General features: G+C 53.1%; 1 protein-coding gene across 5 annotated transcripts in view; it reads right to left on the bottom strand.

Moving 5' to 3' along the window:
• The window catches only part of PPP4R4 (protein phosphatase 4 regulatory subunit 4), a 103,094-nt gene extending 97,898 nt beyond the window's left edge, over nucleotides 1-5,196 (bottom strand). For 2 of the 5 annotated variants that reach the window (XM_070065568.2, XM_070065570.2), the window contains exons 1-2: nucleotides 4,879-5,193; nucleotides 3,776-3,849 (exon numbers count right to left, since the gene is read on the bottom strand). In XM_070065568.2, coding sequence (XP_069921669.2) covers nucleotides 3,776-3,849; nucleotides 4,879-4,992 — 188 coding nt within the window. In that variant the 5' untranslated portion in view covers nucleotides 4,993-5,193. Of the gene's footprint in view, nucleotides 1-3,775; nucleotides 3,850-4,878 lie in introns of all 5 variants that reach the window. The other 3 variants (XM_070065569.2, XM_070065572.2, XM_070065571.2) reach the window with 3 other exon arrangements.
• Nucleotides 5,197-16,408: the final 11,212 nt, after the last annotated feature.

Raw genomic sequence — 16,408 nt, 5'->3', positions numbered from 1 at the left:
TCTCTCACTGTCTAACTCTGCCTGTCAAAAAAAAAAAAAAAAAAAAAAAAAAAGAAAAAAGTCAGCCAAGGCTAAGCCAGAAAGCAATTTAGTGGTTCCTGGGAATGGAAGGAGCGGGAAGTGAGGCAGAACTGCTAATGGTAAAGATTCTATAACGTCTGTGAATATGGAGCCTATGTCATGGCTCAGTGAGTTAAACCACCATCCGCAGTGCCAGCATCCCATAGGAGCGCTGGTTCAAGTCTCAGTTACTCCACTCCTGATCCAGCTCCCTGCTAATGTGCCTAGGAAGGCAGCAAATCATGGCCCAAGTATTTGGATTCCTGCCACCCATGTGAGACCCGGATGGTGTTCCAGGCGCCTGGCTTCCACTTGTCCCTGGCCTGGCCATTGCAGTCATTTGGGGAGTGAACCAATGGATGGAAGATATCTCTCCCTCTCTCTCTCTCTGTAATTCCACATTTAAAATAAATAATTTTTTAAATTCTATGACTACACTACAAACCCCTAAAATGTACAATTTAAATGGATAGACTAAATGTAACGTGAATTATATCGCAATCAAGCCACTTAGAAAGTGAAGGACTAATGGGATGTCACATTGTACGGCTAAAGCGTAGTCATTTATGGAGAATTCTGAATGCCAGGCTTAAGAATTTAGAATTCATCTGGTAGCAATCAGATATATCAATGAGATTCACTTACTGCAAGCACAATGTACATACTTAGGACCCTAATAACATTTTTCACATATTTTAAGTACATCCCTAAAATATATGCCAAAAGCACAAAGAGAGAGAACAGGAAAAAAAGATGCTATGGTATGATTTTGACTAAGATACAAGCTGTGACTATTAGGAAACTTGTTTTGCTTCAGTGCTAAATGCCACAGATGGGCATATCAGCATCATATTTATGCAAAACCACAATTTCATCTATGTCAAGTCTTCAAATACCATAATGTTCTAAACGTAATTGTGAAAACAGCATTAACAACTGACCTCTCGGATCTTGGCATGACATAACGAACAGTGCAGTTTGATTTTCACCGTATGGCGGAACTCAGTATATAATTATTTTCTTAGATATTGGATTCAATTAAAATTTCAGCTATCAGAACCTCCACTGATACCAAGCATTTCCTACCAGTGTTTACCCATTTGACTCCGAATTCCAATTTAGCAAAGTAGTCCAGAGTAGTCAACATACAAAATTAGAAAACTAAAGAGCCAAATCTGACACACAAAAGCAGAGAGCAAACATATACGTGGGTGTGGGTGTGTGTGTGTGTGTGTGAATATTGAATACCCAATACAGAGGAAAAGGTAAAACATTCAAAAATAAACCTGAAAATCACCTACAGAGGAAAAAACAAACTAGACTTAGGAGCAGGTTCCACAGCACTGAAAAGAACACATGTGTATATTGCGGGGGTGGGGGTGGTTTACAGCAGAAAGCTCAATACATGAAAGCAGATGAGGGTTTCCCAGAGGCCAAGGCTGGACCCTGTCTAGCAGACAGCCCTGCCTCCCCACCCTGAATCCAGGGAAGAAAGAACCTTTCAGGCAGGCCAGGAGCTGGCCTAAAGGCAAAGCCCCAATGTGCCCCAGGAGGCAGTACGATGGCAGCAACACAAAAGCCAGCTCAGCTGGAGGAGCCACACACAACCAACTAGTGTTCCCTTCCAAGTCACCCTGCAACCTCTCCAAGGCAGGTGAGCCACAAGAAACTCCAGGAGCTATCAGATCTCTTTTAAAACTCTTGTCTAAGAACGGCCCATCTGTCTCCATGAGGGTTTTTTAAGTTCCAGAACTTTCATTCTGTATCTGAGAAACAAAGCCCACTCAGACAACCTGCTTCACTAACACACAATAGGAGGAAAGTAGAAAACAAATAAGCCTTCCTAACAGAGAAGCCTTATCTCTGGTATCTAGAATAAGGTGCTTGCTATCACAAGGAAGTAGAGCAAGACTCTCCATTAGCTAATTCGAAGTCAGTGTGTATGCTGCAGAAAAGAATTCAGTCGGAATAAGGAGGCGCTTCTTCCAAATCAATAACTGCTGTGTGTCAAGAGATTCACCCAAACTTGCTTCAACCGTCTACCTCCTAGAAGTAAAAGAAATGTGGCAAAAGGCAAATGTTGACAACTGTTGTTCACTGTATTAAATGGATGAATGATTAGGCCAGCGCCGCGGCTCACTAGGCTAATCCTCCGCCTTGTGGCGCCTGCATACCGGGTTCTAGTCCCGGTCGGGGTGCCGGATTCTGTCCCGGTTGCCCCTCTTCCAGGCCAGCTCTCTGCTGTGGCCTGGGAGTGCAGTGGACGATGGCCCAAGTGCTTGGGCCCTGCACCCCATGGGAGACCAGGAAAAGCACCTGACTCCTGGCTTCGGATCAGCGCAATGCGCCAGCTGCAGGGCGCCGACCGCGGCGGCCACTGGAGGGTGAACCAACGGCAAAAAGGAAGACCTTTCTCTCTGTCTCTCTCTCTCACTATCCACTCTGCCTGTCAAAAAAATAAAAAAATTTTAAAAAATGATGATTAAGGAATAGCAATTAACCAGATCAAACGTAACAGTAAAGCATCAAAATGGGTTGCAAGTTGCATTAGTCTCTAAGTAAGCACCAAAAACCCGTGTTACGGGTACTAAATTAGGAGTCCTTTTAAATAAATAGGTAGAAATGGTAAGAGCAAAAGAGAGGGCGAACAGCACATCAACACAAAGTCGAAGATCCAGAAGTGGTTTCAATGATGGGACTACGGGAGGGAATGCTCTAAACCATAGCAGGCTGATATTCTGACTAGTAAGAGCAGAAACTCACCATGCCCCCAGTGGGCTACAGAATAATTAAGAAAATGAGAGTCCTGGAGAGGGACTTTTTAACACGAGATCGTTCCGAGGTGAACACGGGACTGGAAACGTGATCTACGAACTAGAAAGGGAACTTGCCAGCACCTGAAACTGGCCAAGCAGACCTGAGCTCAGGAAACCAAGATGACAAATATTCCAGGAGACAAATGATCCCGCTATTCAAAATCTGATTCTGAGCCCGCGGGGGGGGGGGGGGGGGGGGGCAGGACTGAAGACTAATTTGCCAAAGGCAGTGGGAAAAGGCTCTGTGAGTTGAACAAAAACTTTAAAGTAATTTTACACAAAAGGCCTCCGGCAATTTTCTGTGTCAAGTACTTTCAGTGATCTGTTCACTGACACCTACTGTAGGAACTTCTAAGAAGCTAAACCTAAACACTATATTTTAACTAATTCAGGAAAATCTTGTAAATATTTGCAATAACCACTTTCTGTGCGCAATTCTGTAGCGCCTGTGAGACAGTCTGAAACTTAAATGACAGTCGGCTCAATGACACAAAAATCACTCTCCGGCAAAATTACAGTCAGGCAGAAAAAGTCATACAAGAAGGACCCCCTGAACCCCAGACTCAACCATCATCACTGGGGAGGCCTTTTTCTACATAGCAAGAAGTAGACCGTGTTCACACTCCACAAGGAACCTAAAAATTAACCCCTGGATACTCTCAAACCTCACTTAAACTTACTAAATCTTACATGAGAAAAACCAAAACTGGAAAAGGGAAAAAAAGAAAGGAAAAAAAGGATGAGGTTGAACTCAAGCCATCACATCGATCCACACTAAACCTAACTTGGAACGGAACTGAGTGCTACACACGCAGAGGCGCTCTGTTTAAGTGGGTAGGCAAACACCCCCGTGCTGCCACGGGCAGGGCACGGGGATTCGCGGGACGAACAGGAAGTACCTGAGCAGATAGACAGCCCTTTCGATGTCACTGAGGTCTTCGTCAACTGTCAGTTTTTCTATTTCTTCTGGTGTCTGTCAAGTGCAAAGCACAAATTATGCACGCAAACATCGGGTCGGGCTAGGAGCACGGAGGAATGAGAAAGTCCCACAACCAGGCGCCAGCCGTGCCAAGGGGCCAGGGGCCTGAGGATCCGGGCAGCTCGGGCTCGGAGTCGCGGGCTGGGTGGGTGGGTGGTCGAGTCTGTCCTCGCCTGGCGCCCTTCTGGCTCCGGGACTGCAGCGTGGGACTCACGCCGCGGCTTCGGAACCTGCTGAAAGTGTCACACGCCCGGGGCCACACGCGCACACGCGCACACGCACACTTTTTCTAATCTCCAACATTTCCCACCGCAGGGAACGCTCCAGGGGGAAGGATGAACCGCGAGCGAGGTGGGGGGAAGGACGCGGTCCGGAGCGGGGGAAGGGAAGGGAAGCGAGTCGGGGAGCCCGGGCATTGCGGCAGGGGGAGCGGGGCGGGCTGCGGGCGCCCTGGAGAGGTCGGCGGGGGTCGGGGCAGTGCCGAGGCCGGAGAGATGACTCCGCGGGGCGCCAGCTGAGGGCTGACCCCCGCCCAGGGGTGGCCAGCAGGTCTCAGCCAGCGTCCCGGGGCGGGGGTGGGGGCTGGGAGCAAAGGACGCGCGGTGACTCAGGCCGGGGCGAAGGGCCGAGGGGGCTGTGGAGACGGCGACCACCGGGCTGATGCGAGGCCGAGGGACGCCGAGCGGCGCCGGGGGCGGGGGCCCAGCGCGATCGCCTTGCGGGGAGAGGGGCGAGGGGATGGGACCTGGGGCGTTTCGGGGACACTCGGGGCCAGCCGGGGGGCCGGGGTTCCGCGGGCTGCGGCTGAGGGAACCGTCACTGAGGGGCCACAGCTGCCCGAAGCCGGGGGCCGCCGCGATGACAGGCGCCCGGCCGTTCCCAGGGGCAGCCCCTCGGGGACGGGGGTCCCGCCTGGGGGAGCCGGGGCCGCGTCGAGGCAGGGCCCCGGGGGGAGCCGGCTCAGGGCGGCCGGCGAGGACCGGCCGGCCGGGCGCCCACGGGGCATTTCTCGGCGGGGCGCACCTTGAGGCTCCGGCGGACCGGCCTCTCGATGATGGTGAGCTCCTGCAGGTCCTCCATGTAGCCGAACAGGCTGTTCTGACTGAAATCCATCGCGGCGGGCGGCGGCGGATGCATGGACCGCCGGGCCCCGTCGCCGCCCGGGCCCGAGCGGCCCCGGGATGCCGGACGCGCGCAGCCCCGCGGCCGCCCACCAGCAGGACTTTCGGAACCCGCTCGGTGCCGCCGCGGGAGCCGAGCGGGGAGGAGGGCGGGCGGCGGGCGCGGGAGCGGGGCCCGCCGAGGGGGCGGGGCAGGCCGGGCGAGGGGGGCGGGCCGAGGCGCGGGGGCGGGCGCGGGGGCGGGGCTGGGGCCGGGCCCCGCCCCCTCCCGGCCGCCGCGCGCGCACGCGGCGGGACGCAACTGCCGCGCAACGTCGCGGCCGTCCCCGCGCCCCGCGGCGCCGCGGCTCCGGGCCCCGCTGGCCCCTCGCCCCGCCCCCAGCCGAGCGCGCCCCTGCCCGCGGCGCGTGCGCAGCGCCCTCCGCCTGCCGCAGCCCGCGGGGGCGCGCTGGGGCGCGCTGGGGGCGGAGCGGCCGAGTCCGAGGGGTCGCGGCGAGGAGGGCGGCGGGGGGTGGGTTGCGCATAAGGCGTTCGGTTAATATCCCCGGACCGCAGCTGTGGGAGTGCGGGGGCCGCCGTGGCTCAGCCGCAGCCCTGGGAGGTGGGGTGCATCCTGGACGGCTGACGTTTGGGGAGGCGTCCTGGGGGTGGGACCCACACGGAGTGTTAGAACGACCCCTAGGGCTTTCGCGGGAGAAACGAGAGCCAGCCCTCGGCAGCCAAGCCGGGGCGGGCGGGAAGAGTGGACCGTGGCGAGGTGGGAGGGTGAGGGGCACCTGGCGTGCACCTGGCCCTGCGGGAGGTGATGGAGGGACCCGTAGGGTTTGGACCGCGGTCCTTCCCTAGCCCCTATCTGATTGTGCACCAGCTCCTTCCCTCTCCTCCCAGAGGCCACGGCTCAGGCCTTGAGGACCTGTCCTGTGTCTGCGGGGGTCGGGAGATGTCTGGGTTTACGGACCTCCCTGTGATGGGAGGGAACGCTGTTCTCTCCTGGCGATCTCTCCGTGTGGCTCTGCACCAGAGCGCATTAATTCTGACACGAAGAGTGTTGGATTCACCTGGCACTTGCTTGAGTGACGGACAGCAGCTGCTGCGGGCAGTGGGGAGTGGGGGTTAGACGCGCCCTGCACGGAGTCTGGGTCCACGTGGGGGTGCCCTCCAGAGCAGCTCTGCCGGCTTCCCTTCCCACCAATGAAACCTGAAGGCCGGGGGCCGCCCCACTGAGGCGCTGACATTCGTGTTACCCGTGTCCTAATTTACACGGGTCTGACGCCACGTGTTTCCCAGTAGCACTCCTTGATGGTATGGTAGTGAACTCACACAATAGCGCCTACATTCTCCCCTGGCATCATGCTTCACCTAACCCAGGTCCTCGGCCACCTGGACTTCCTCTCCAGGGCGCGAAGAGCCTTCAAAAAGTCCATGGAAAGTGTCCCTCGATTGGTAGGTTAGCTGTTTCCCATAGACTTAAGTATGCAAGGTGGTTTTTAACTGATTTACCTCTTTCCCCCCTTTTTTCTGCTGGATTTCCTATCTTTCTGCACAAATTGAAGCAGTGTCTTCATTCTAGATATGGACATTGCAAGTCTTTCAATCTTCTATGAATTCTGTTAGCTTAGGCTTTCCTATCCTACCACGAAGGAGAAATACTTAATTCTGATGTAGCCAAATGCATCAGATTTTAGCCCTGTGTATGCTTTGGGGTCTGGTGTAGGAATCTTGTCCCTCCCACAGTCATTTTCCCTTATCTGGCCTCATACTCCAACCTGTCACAGTTAGGTCCTGATCCGCCTGCAGTTCAACTCCAGCATACAAGGATTCTTCAAAAAGTTTGTGGAAAATGGAATTAAGTTAGTGTATTTGGCACAAAAATTTTTTAAATGTGTGCCGTTTTTTTCATAACACATATGTTCCATGAACTTCTTTGAAGACCCTCCTATGGTGCCCTAGGAAGAAGCTAGGATTTTATGTGCATGGTGAGCCAGTGGTCAGGCAGCAGCCGGCCAGCAGTCTGTCTTCCCCACCAGAGTGTACAGTGCCCTCATCAGCTGCCAAGTCGCCCAGGCACGCAGCCTGCTCCTGGGCTCGTGTGGCTGTTCTGATCTAGATCTGTCCCCATGCCCGTGCTGCTGGGTCCTGCTCACACGGGAGTCACATGGTGTCACTCCCTGTGGTTTCAGTTACCACGGTCACCTGTGGTCTGAAAATATTGGGTGGAAAATTCCAGAAATAAGTCGCAGGTTTTCAGTTGTTCCTCTTCTGAGCCGTGGCATGAGAGCTCACGCCATCCCACCCAGAACTGGACTTGAGGCGTCCTTTGCTGGCTGTATCCTTGCTCCTGAGTGCAAGTTACCCACCCCAGTTATCAGACTGACTCGTGGAATCACAGTGCTTGTGTCTGAGGAGCCCTTATTTACAAAGGCAATAACTGTTGTATTCTATTGTTCATCTCTCCCTGCACCCAACTTATAAATCAAGCTGTGTCATAAATGGAAAGTGTGCGAGAACAAGTCCATAGAGGGTCGTGTGTATGGCATTGGGTACTACGATCGGTTTCAAGCATCCACTGTGAGTCTTGAAGCTCCGAGGATCAAGACTGCCGAGCGTCCTAACAGCGGACAGACAGCATCTCCCCACACTTCACTTTCCTTTTTTTTCAGTATTGCCTTTGACATCAAAAGTGAAAGTGGCCCGTGGCGACCACCACGCTGGAACGCGGGCTTTCTGATCCCTACTCCTAAGGAGGAATGAAGGACGCATGGAAGAGGGCAGAGCTGCGGTGGGCTGAGGATGGGGACATAGGGGAGGTGGTTTTCCCGAGCGAATGCTGTGTCCTCCCTCCTTGAGCGTTTGTGAGATGCCCACTGATGTGTGACTGATAATGTGACTCGAGGTGTTTACCCTGATCCAGCCAAGGAGTGTGAACGCATCCTTGGGTTTTGTGACCGGATTGTTGGAGACCGGATGGCCCTCGTCATGAGCGCCTGAGCGACTCTGCGGACGGAGCTGTGGTGGCTGCTAGGGCACTGCCGGGAAGACGCTCGGTTTGCCGAGTGACATCTTTAGTACCTGCCCCGAGAACCACCCTGCTGTGGAAGGGGCCTGGAGCTGGCTCCGGGAGCCTGAGGCCCAGTCCTGCTCTGCCAGCGACACGCGGCAGCAAAACCCTCCAGGACCCGTGTTCCTTACCCTACGGCGTCCATGCTGTCTCAAGGTGGCTCGGCAGCCCCGGGAAATGCAGAAAAGATGCGTCACTTTTCCACTTTCACAGACAGGCTCAGAGACCGCTAAGAAAAGCCAGGTCTGTCCACCCCGTGTGGTCATCCAACAATAGGATGGTACCAAGCGTGTGGCCTCGGAGCCCAACTGACTGGGTTTGACTCCAGGATCTGCTACTTCCCACCCTCAGCAAGGCACTTAAGCCCTCTGACCCCACCCCCAACCCTACTCAGCTCTAAGACAGGAATAACAGTAGCACTTAGCACAAAGTCCTGGTGGGAGAATTCAGTGAGGTAATATGCACACAGTGCTTAGAATAACTCCTCCCACAAGTGTTTGCTGTTGTTATTAATATCGCCACCAGACCAGTGTCCCTCTGGATCCCTGGTTAGGCAGGATTCGGTAAATGGTGCTGAACTAATTGTTGTGCGAAGCAAACCAGAGCTTCCCCAGGGAAGTCTGTGTGCTAATCCCCTGAACCTGGGCCTCTGTCACCTTACCGAGGATGAGGGCCTTTGACAACTTGAAGGGTCTGGAGGTGGGGAGATTGTCCTGGATTGGCCAAGTGGGCCTAATGTCATCAGCAGGGACCTCAGGTGTGAGAGAGGGGACGGAAGTGTCTGTGTCGGGGTGACTGAATACGAGAAAGACTTGTCCGGCCATTGCTGGCTTTCAAGGCGGAGTGGAGCCGTGAGCCCACACACGGAGAAGTGGGAAAAAGGAAGAAAGGACCTGGGACATTTTCTGCTAGCATCTCCAGACAGGAAGGCGGCTCTGCCGACACCCTGCTCTCAGCCCAGGAGAGCGCTTCAGACGCCTGACTTCCAGAATGCTGAGATTATGAACGTGTGCTGTTCTTAGCCTCTAGGTCAGCAATCACTTGCTAACAACAGCCACAGGAAATTCATGCGGTTATCTGGATGGGAAAACAGACTAGTCACACACAAAAATAACCTTGGGTGAAAAAAACCCAAAACATTTTTTATCTTCCAATAAGAAAATGGTTTTATGACATCTGAATAGCAAAATTAAAAGAGAAGTATATGATATAAAATATAAGATTGATAAATCTAACTACTTTAAATTGAAGAACTGAGATTCATCAAAGACCATGACAAGACAAACAGACCAGGAAAAATGCTTGCAACTTAATTGCAGAAGGAGGACTGGCCCGAATCAAGAACTGAAAGGATACAACAAGAAAATCATATATAAAAATAAATAGAAAAATGGCCAAAATTCATCAGTGCTTTTACAGAAGAATCATCAATACATCTTTGAAAGTGGTCGTTGGGGCTGGCACGCTGGTGCATCAGGTTAAAGCCCCAGCCTGCAGCACCAGCATCCCATCTGGACATCAGTTTGAGTCCTGGCTGCTCCACTTCCAATCCAGCTCTCTGCTATGGCCTGGGAAAGCAGTGGAAGGGGGCCCAAGAACTGCACCCGCGTGGGAGACCTGGAGGAAGCTCCTGGCTCCTGGCTTCGGATCACCTCAGCTCTGCCTGTTGCGGCCATCTGGGGAAGACCTCTCTCTCTCTGGCTCTACCTCTCTCAGTAACTCTGGCTTTCAAATAAATAAAAATTGAAATCTTTTAAAAAAAAGTCACAAACTCAATCCTTCATTAATAATTAATAAAACCTTAACCATAATCAGGTTCAACTCTCATTAATGAAAAGAAAAAGGCAAATTGACACACCCACCACGTGGGCAAAAGTGTAAAGAGCTGGGGCCAGCGCTGTGGTGTAGCGGGTAAAGCCGCCGCCTACAGCGCCGGCATCCCATATGGGCGTGGGTTCGAGTCTGAGCTGATCCACTTCCGAGCCAGCTCTGTGCTATGGCCTGGGAAAGCAGTAGAAGATGGCCCAAGTCCTTGGGCCCCTGTACCCATGTGGGAGACTCAGGAGAAGCTCCTGGCTCCTGACTTTGGATCAGCACAGCTCCAGCCATTGCGGCCATCTGGGCAGTGAACCAGCGGATGGAAGACCTCTCTCTCGCACGCACACACATGCTCTCGCTCTTGCTCTCTCTGCCTCTCCTTTTCTCTGTGTGTAACTCTTTCAAATAATTAAATAAATATAGTTTTTTTTTTAAATGTAAAGACGTTTTGTAGACATCAAGCTCTTACTGGTGCAATGACCTTGGAAATGAATTTGTCGTACATTTGAAAAATGGAATATATGTGTACCTCTCTCCAAGGTGTATACCTCTTCAAGGCATATCACCCAGAAAAACTCTTGCACTTTTGCACAAAGAGATACACACAAGAAACTGCCTAGCAGTACAAACTATAATAGTAAAACCTGGAAACAGCTCAAATGTTCATCAACACAGGTAAATAGATAAACTAGCTGTATTATAATCAGTGGAAAAGGGAAAGTGAAAATTAACCACAACTGCACAATTCAAGAAAGATAAATCTCACAAACAAGTTGAGCAACAACTGCGAAATTCCAAAGATAATCTATGGTATATATTATTTACATAATGCAAAAAGGCAATAATAAATATAATAGCCATTTGTAGTTAGAGTGACCAAAAACAGACCAAAAAAAAAGCAGTTTATTTCTAGAATTGAGATATCATCAAAAGGGCACACAGAGGGCATGGGGAATGCATTTGTTTATTTATTTATTCATTTACTTGTTTATTTGAAAGGCAGAGAGACACCAAACAAGATATCCCATTCAGGGTTCCCTCTAAATGCCCGCAACAGCTGGAACGGGGCTCAGCCAAAGCCAGGAGCTGGCAACGCAATTCATGTCTCCCACGTGGGTGGCAGTGACCCAGTACTTGAACCCTCACCACCTGCAGCCTCCCAGGGTGCCCAGTAACAGGAAGCTGGAAGCTGAAGCAGAGCCAGGGCTCAAACCCAGGCAGTTTGATATTGGATGCAGCAGGCATCCCAAGTGGTGTGTTTCTTATTGAGTAATGGCAAATGAATGTTTTGTTATGCTTATAATAATACATATGTATTACATACTTATAATTTTTCGTGTGTGAACTAATATTTTAGGGTTTTGTAGGTGGGCGTGATTATGTGGTTTTCAATTCTGGTATAGCCACTTCATTTAGTGATTCATTCATTTAAAAACATTTCAGGGGCCTGTGTTGTGGTAGAACAAATTAAGCCACCACTTGCAAAGCCAGAATCTCATTTGAGAGCTCCTGTTCAAGTCCTGGCTACTCTGCTTCTGATCCAGCTCCCTACTAATGCACCTGGGAAAGCAGTGGAAGGTGGCCCAAGTACCTGGGCTCCTGCCACCCACGAGGGAAACCTGGATGGAGTTCTAGACTCCTGCCTTCAGCCTGGACCAATGTTGGCCATTTCAGCTATTTTAGGAATGAACTAGCAGATGGTAGATTCTCTGTGTGTGTGTGTCTCTGTCTCTGTCTCTGTCTGTCTCTCTCTCTCTCTCACTTTCAAATAAATAAGTAAGGCTTTGAAAAAAAATTCTCACTATCTTATAGGCATTGTTCTAGGTCTGGGATGCCCTAGCGAGCCACTCAGGTATAGACCCTACGATCAGGGAGTGCGTATCTTAGAAACATTCACATGAATCAGTAATCATACAATTAAATATGTCACTACAAACTATGATAGCTTCTATGGAAAAATGCAGGGAGTTCCCAGATTGACTGAAGAGGGCAATGCCACCTACTTCTGAATCCGTGAGAAACAAACCTTCCTTGGGTTAAGTCTCTATCCTTACTGATAAGATTGTGGGATGGCCACATGACAGCCTGGACCAGAGGGGACATGACAGTGGTATAGTCTAGAATCATGAGAGAGGTGAACACAGTGGAGAAAATTTGGGGGAGGGTGGGGAGGAGGGACACCAGGGATCACCAGGGATGAATTAGAGGTGGAGGGGGTGGAGGTCGGTGGGTAGGTGCACTAAGGATGACTCCCAAGTTGTTGGCTTGTGCAGATGGATGAGTGCAGATGTCACCCACCAGCGCTCATCCTGTGCTCCCTGAGTGGGTGGTGACTGCTGACCGCAGCCACAGTGCCCCATCTGCAGCCCTAGGGTCTGCACAAAGTCTGCCTCCCAAGCCAGCAGCTGTTCCCCCCCAGCTCCCTTCTCTACACGCAGATCTCCAGCGAACTCCACCAGGTTCCTAGTAGCTGCCCGGTGCCTGACACAAAGGTTAGCACATAGGAAGGGACTCTGGAAATTTGAGTGAGAGAAGAGTAGGAGGGAGGAGGCTGGGAACACGATTGGTGTATCAGGACACGTCCTCCCACCGTGGGCTGAGCCACCGTTTCTCCCCCAGATTAAGTCAGACAAGTCAGTGGGTGGGTGCCCTTGGCCTTGGCACCGTGGACCTTATGGGCTGGTGAGTGTTAGGGAGGAGAAAATGCTGCCTTAGCGTTGGAGGACGTTTGCTCCACACCCTCAGAGCTGTGACAGTAAAACATGTCTTCAGACATTACCAACAGTGCCCCTGGGGGCAAAACTGCTCCTTCCCTCTGCGAACCCTGCAACAGTGCCCGGTCTGCCAGAGAGGGCCCCTCCACATGTCCTCAGCTTCCTGAGCGTAACCCTGCCACTCGCGCCTCCCGGCCACGCATCCCTCGTGCTCGCTGGGCTCCTTGCGATTTCTCCCACACTCAGGTCACAGCCCTGCCTGCAGTGCCCTGCCCGGAATACCCTCCACTTGGACTTTCAAATAACTCATCGCATCACTTCGTGATTTTACTCAAAGGTTTCCTTTTTGTTGAGTCTAACTTGGGAATCATCGGGCTTCTTTTTTTTTTTTTTTTTTTTTTATAAAATCCCACAGTAGGGCTGGCGCCGCGGCTCACTAGGCTAATCCTCTGCCTTGTGGCGCCGGCACACCGGGTTCTAGTCCTGGTCGGGGTGCCGGATTCTGTCCCACCTGCTCCTCTTCCAGGCCAACTCTCTGCTGTGGCCAGGGAGTGCAGTGGAGGATGGCCCAAGTGCTTGGGCCCTGCACCCCATGGGAGTCCAGGATAAGCACCTGGCTCCTGCCATCAGATCAGTGCGGTGCGCCGGCCGCGGCAGCCATTGGAGGGTGAACCAATGGCAAAAGGAAGACCTTTCTCTCTGTCTCTCTCTCTCACTGTCCACTCTGCCTGTAAAAAAAAAAAAAATCCCACAGTACTGGTTCATAAGAGCTGCCATGGCAAAATAGCACAACCAGGCCGCCTTAGACAACATGGGCTTATTTCCTCACAGTTCTGGAAGCTGCAAGTCCAATCCGAGTTTGCTGTGTCCTTTGTAGATGGTCACCTTGCTGGGACCCCACTTGGTTTTATTTCTGTGTGTACAGGCATTCCTGGTTGTGTGTCAGCATTTCCTCATTTTTAAAAAACATTGACTTATTCAAAAGTCAGAGACACACAGAGAAAAGTCTCCCATCCACTAGTTCATCCCCCAAATGGCTGCAAGAGCCAGAACTGGGCCAGGTCAAAGGCAGGCACCGGGAACCCCATCCAGGCCACCTACGTGGGTGGCAGAGACTCAACCACTGGAGCCATCACCTGCTGCCTCCCCAGGGGCACCTTAGCAGGAAGCGGATCAGAGGCGAAGCCAGGACTTGGACGCAGGCACTCTGATGTGCACAGGATGTGGGCATCCCACGCAGCATCGTAGCCACTGCCCCACACTTTTTCTTTTTTCTTTTTTTTTTTTTTTTTTGACAGACAGAGTAAACAGTGAGAGAAAGAGACAGAGAGAAAGGTCTTCCTTCCATTGGTTCACCCCACAAATGACCGTTACAGCCAACGCACTGCACAGATCCGAAGCCAGGAGCCAGGTGCTTATCCTGGTCTCCCATGGGGTGCAGGGCCCAAGCACTTGGGCCATCCTCCACTGCACTCCCGGGCCACAGCAGAGAGCTGGCCTGGAAGAGGGGCAACCGGGACAGAATCCGGCGCCCCAACCGGGACTAGAACCTGGTGTGCTGGCGCCGCAAGGCGGAGGATTAGCCTAGTGAGCCGCAGCGCCGGCCCCAAACTTTTTCTTATAAGGACACTGGTAAAGTTGAATTAGAGCCTCTTTTAACTTGCTTGCCTCTTTAAAGCCTTTTTTTCCAAATGTAGTCCCAGTCTGAGGTCCTGTAGATTCTGGAAGGATACAGGTCAGCCTGGAACACCCACAGTTGCCACAACCAGCAGTTATCAACCTAACATCCTCAATGTTCGGCTTATTCTCCTTGCTTGTGGTCCTCTTCTCTCCAGCCCCCACGGGAAGGCTGTGTCCCATTTTGTGGGGTTTTGCCCGTTTTCTTCACCACTGTGTCAGTGCCTGGACTATCACCTGACACCTAGTAGATGCTTGCTAACTGCTCGTTACTGTCACGAATAGGCGTAGCCTCTCCACACACGAGCTGTGCGCATGGGGAAACCACTCAGCTCTGCCTGTCAAATCAGGAAACGAGGCCGGATAATATGGAGCGAACATCCTGTCCTGCTTGCATCCGGATGCCAACACAGCCCAGGTTCCCTAGAAAACACTGGGGGCAGAGTTTAAGTGAGAAACGGTGCTTCCCTGGCAGGTGTCGTCCCAGGGCAGCAGAGGGAGGGAGAACGATGTAAAATGCGGCAGGGGGAGAAGCAATGAGGGCACTGTGCTGAAGCCGGCCCCGCTTCGTGAAGAGGCCATGTGCTCCACCAGGCGGGACATCCGCAGACAGGCTATACAGGAGCCCCCGGCCTGGAACCATAAGAGGGAGGAGGTGAGGCTGCCTCCTGCCTTCTGCCTCCCCCAGGGCTGAGCTGGCTCACTGGGGAAATTAACCCTCTTGCAGTTTAATGGTCTCACTTGGCTCTTTGCACAGCCCCTGGGGAACTGGAGCCATCAGGAGGAAAGTTTCACCTGTCAGGAAATGGGTGGAGGAAGATAGGTAATCAGGACCTAACCCTCCATCCCTGGGTGCTGAGCGAGTGGCTCAGAGCCTGGGAGGCAGCGGAGACCCAGAGAATCCCAGACAGGCCAGGGCGCGTCCAGCCCAGGCAGGATGGGGAAGGAGTAAGTGAGGGAGCACCTGGAGCACCTGGAGCTGCTGGGGAGCACCGAGGGCTCCGGCCGCTGAGCAGGGAGCTCAGATGAGCACAGCATGGCCGGTGGACCCTGCAGCGGGCTCCTTGGGCCAGGGGAGCTGGAGGGAATTGGTCCTTTCTAAGGTCCTGATGGGGAGCACCGAGGGCTCCGGCCGCTGAGCAGGGAGCTCAGATGAGCACAGCATGGCCGGTGGACCCTGCAGCGGGCTCCTTGGGCCAGGGGAGCTGGAGGGAATTGGTCCTTTCTAAGGTCCTGATGGGGAGCACCGAGGGCTCCGGCCGCTGAGCAGGGAGCTCAGATGAGCACAGCATGGCCGGTGGACCCTGCAGCGGGCTCCTTGGGCCAGGGGAGCTGGAGGGAATTGGTCCTTTCTAAGGTCCTGATGGAGAATGTGGGTCCCCAGCAGCCTGGCCTCAGGACGATTCTAGCAGGGATTCTGAAAGAGGGAGCCCACTCACTACCTGTCGTCTCAGAGTCAGCGTGTCTGTGGCCCGGGAAAGCGCTCTGGTCTCTGCAGGGAGCCCTAGGCCTGGGCAGGCAGCCTGGAGCTGCTTCAATAGCAACAGGCGGTGGGCGCCCAGCTCCCCCGAGCCCTCCGCCCCACCAGTGCGGCAGCCTCTCTTCTGATGTCACTGTGCGCCCTCGTGCTAAACTCCAGCCACCCCCTCAGCTGTCTCTGGAGGGGAAGAGGGTGTTTGCTCCAGGAGGGCCGCTTTTTCTGCTGTGTGGGCCGAGTGTGTTGGGGGTGTGTCTCCACTCCAGGGCACACGCCGCCCTCCCGAGGTGATGATACACGCTGCAAGCAGATTGCACATTTGTCTCCTGGGAGGCCGTGGGCGAGGGAGGCGGCTCACCGCGTGTGAGCGTGGGGAGGGGTGTGTGCAGAACTGTGATGGGGTGATGGGCCGGCGAGCGGGAGCTGCTGGCTGCCTGCAGAGGCAGCGGGAGGCTGATTATAGGGCTGGGTCCCGTGGCCCTGGGTGTGGGTGCCAGGAGCTGCGTATGCACTTGGCTGTCAAGGTGGTAGTGACGGTTGCCCTGGTGACTGGGCTAGGAAGTGGGCTGGCCTTGCCAACGGTAATGCCGCAAAGGAAATATAATAAGTGCGGATTAGGGCTTGCTTTCTCTCTGATTTTTCTTGATTGGAGCCCAGTTCGGAGGAGTCCCGTCATTGTAAATGAAGC

The sequence above is a fragment of the Oryctolagus cuniculus genome, chromosome 20, assembly GCF_051225735.1.
Source record: "Oryctolagus cuniculus isolate XC-2025 breed Fujian yellow rabbit chromosome 20, ASM5122573v1, whole genome shotgun sequence".
Classification (NCBI taxonomy): Eukaryota; Metazoa; Chordata; class Mammalia; order Lagomorpha; family Leporidae; genus Oryctolagus; species Oryctolagus cuniculus.
The sequence above is the reverse complement of the archived record's forward strand: the minus strand, read 5'-3'. Positions and strand labels throughout refer to the sequence as shown.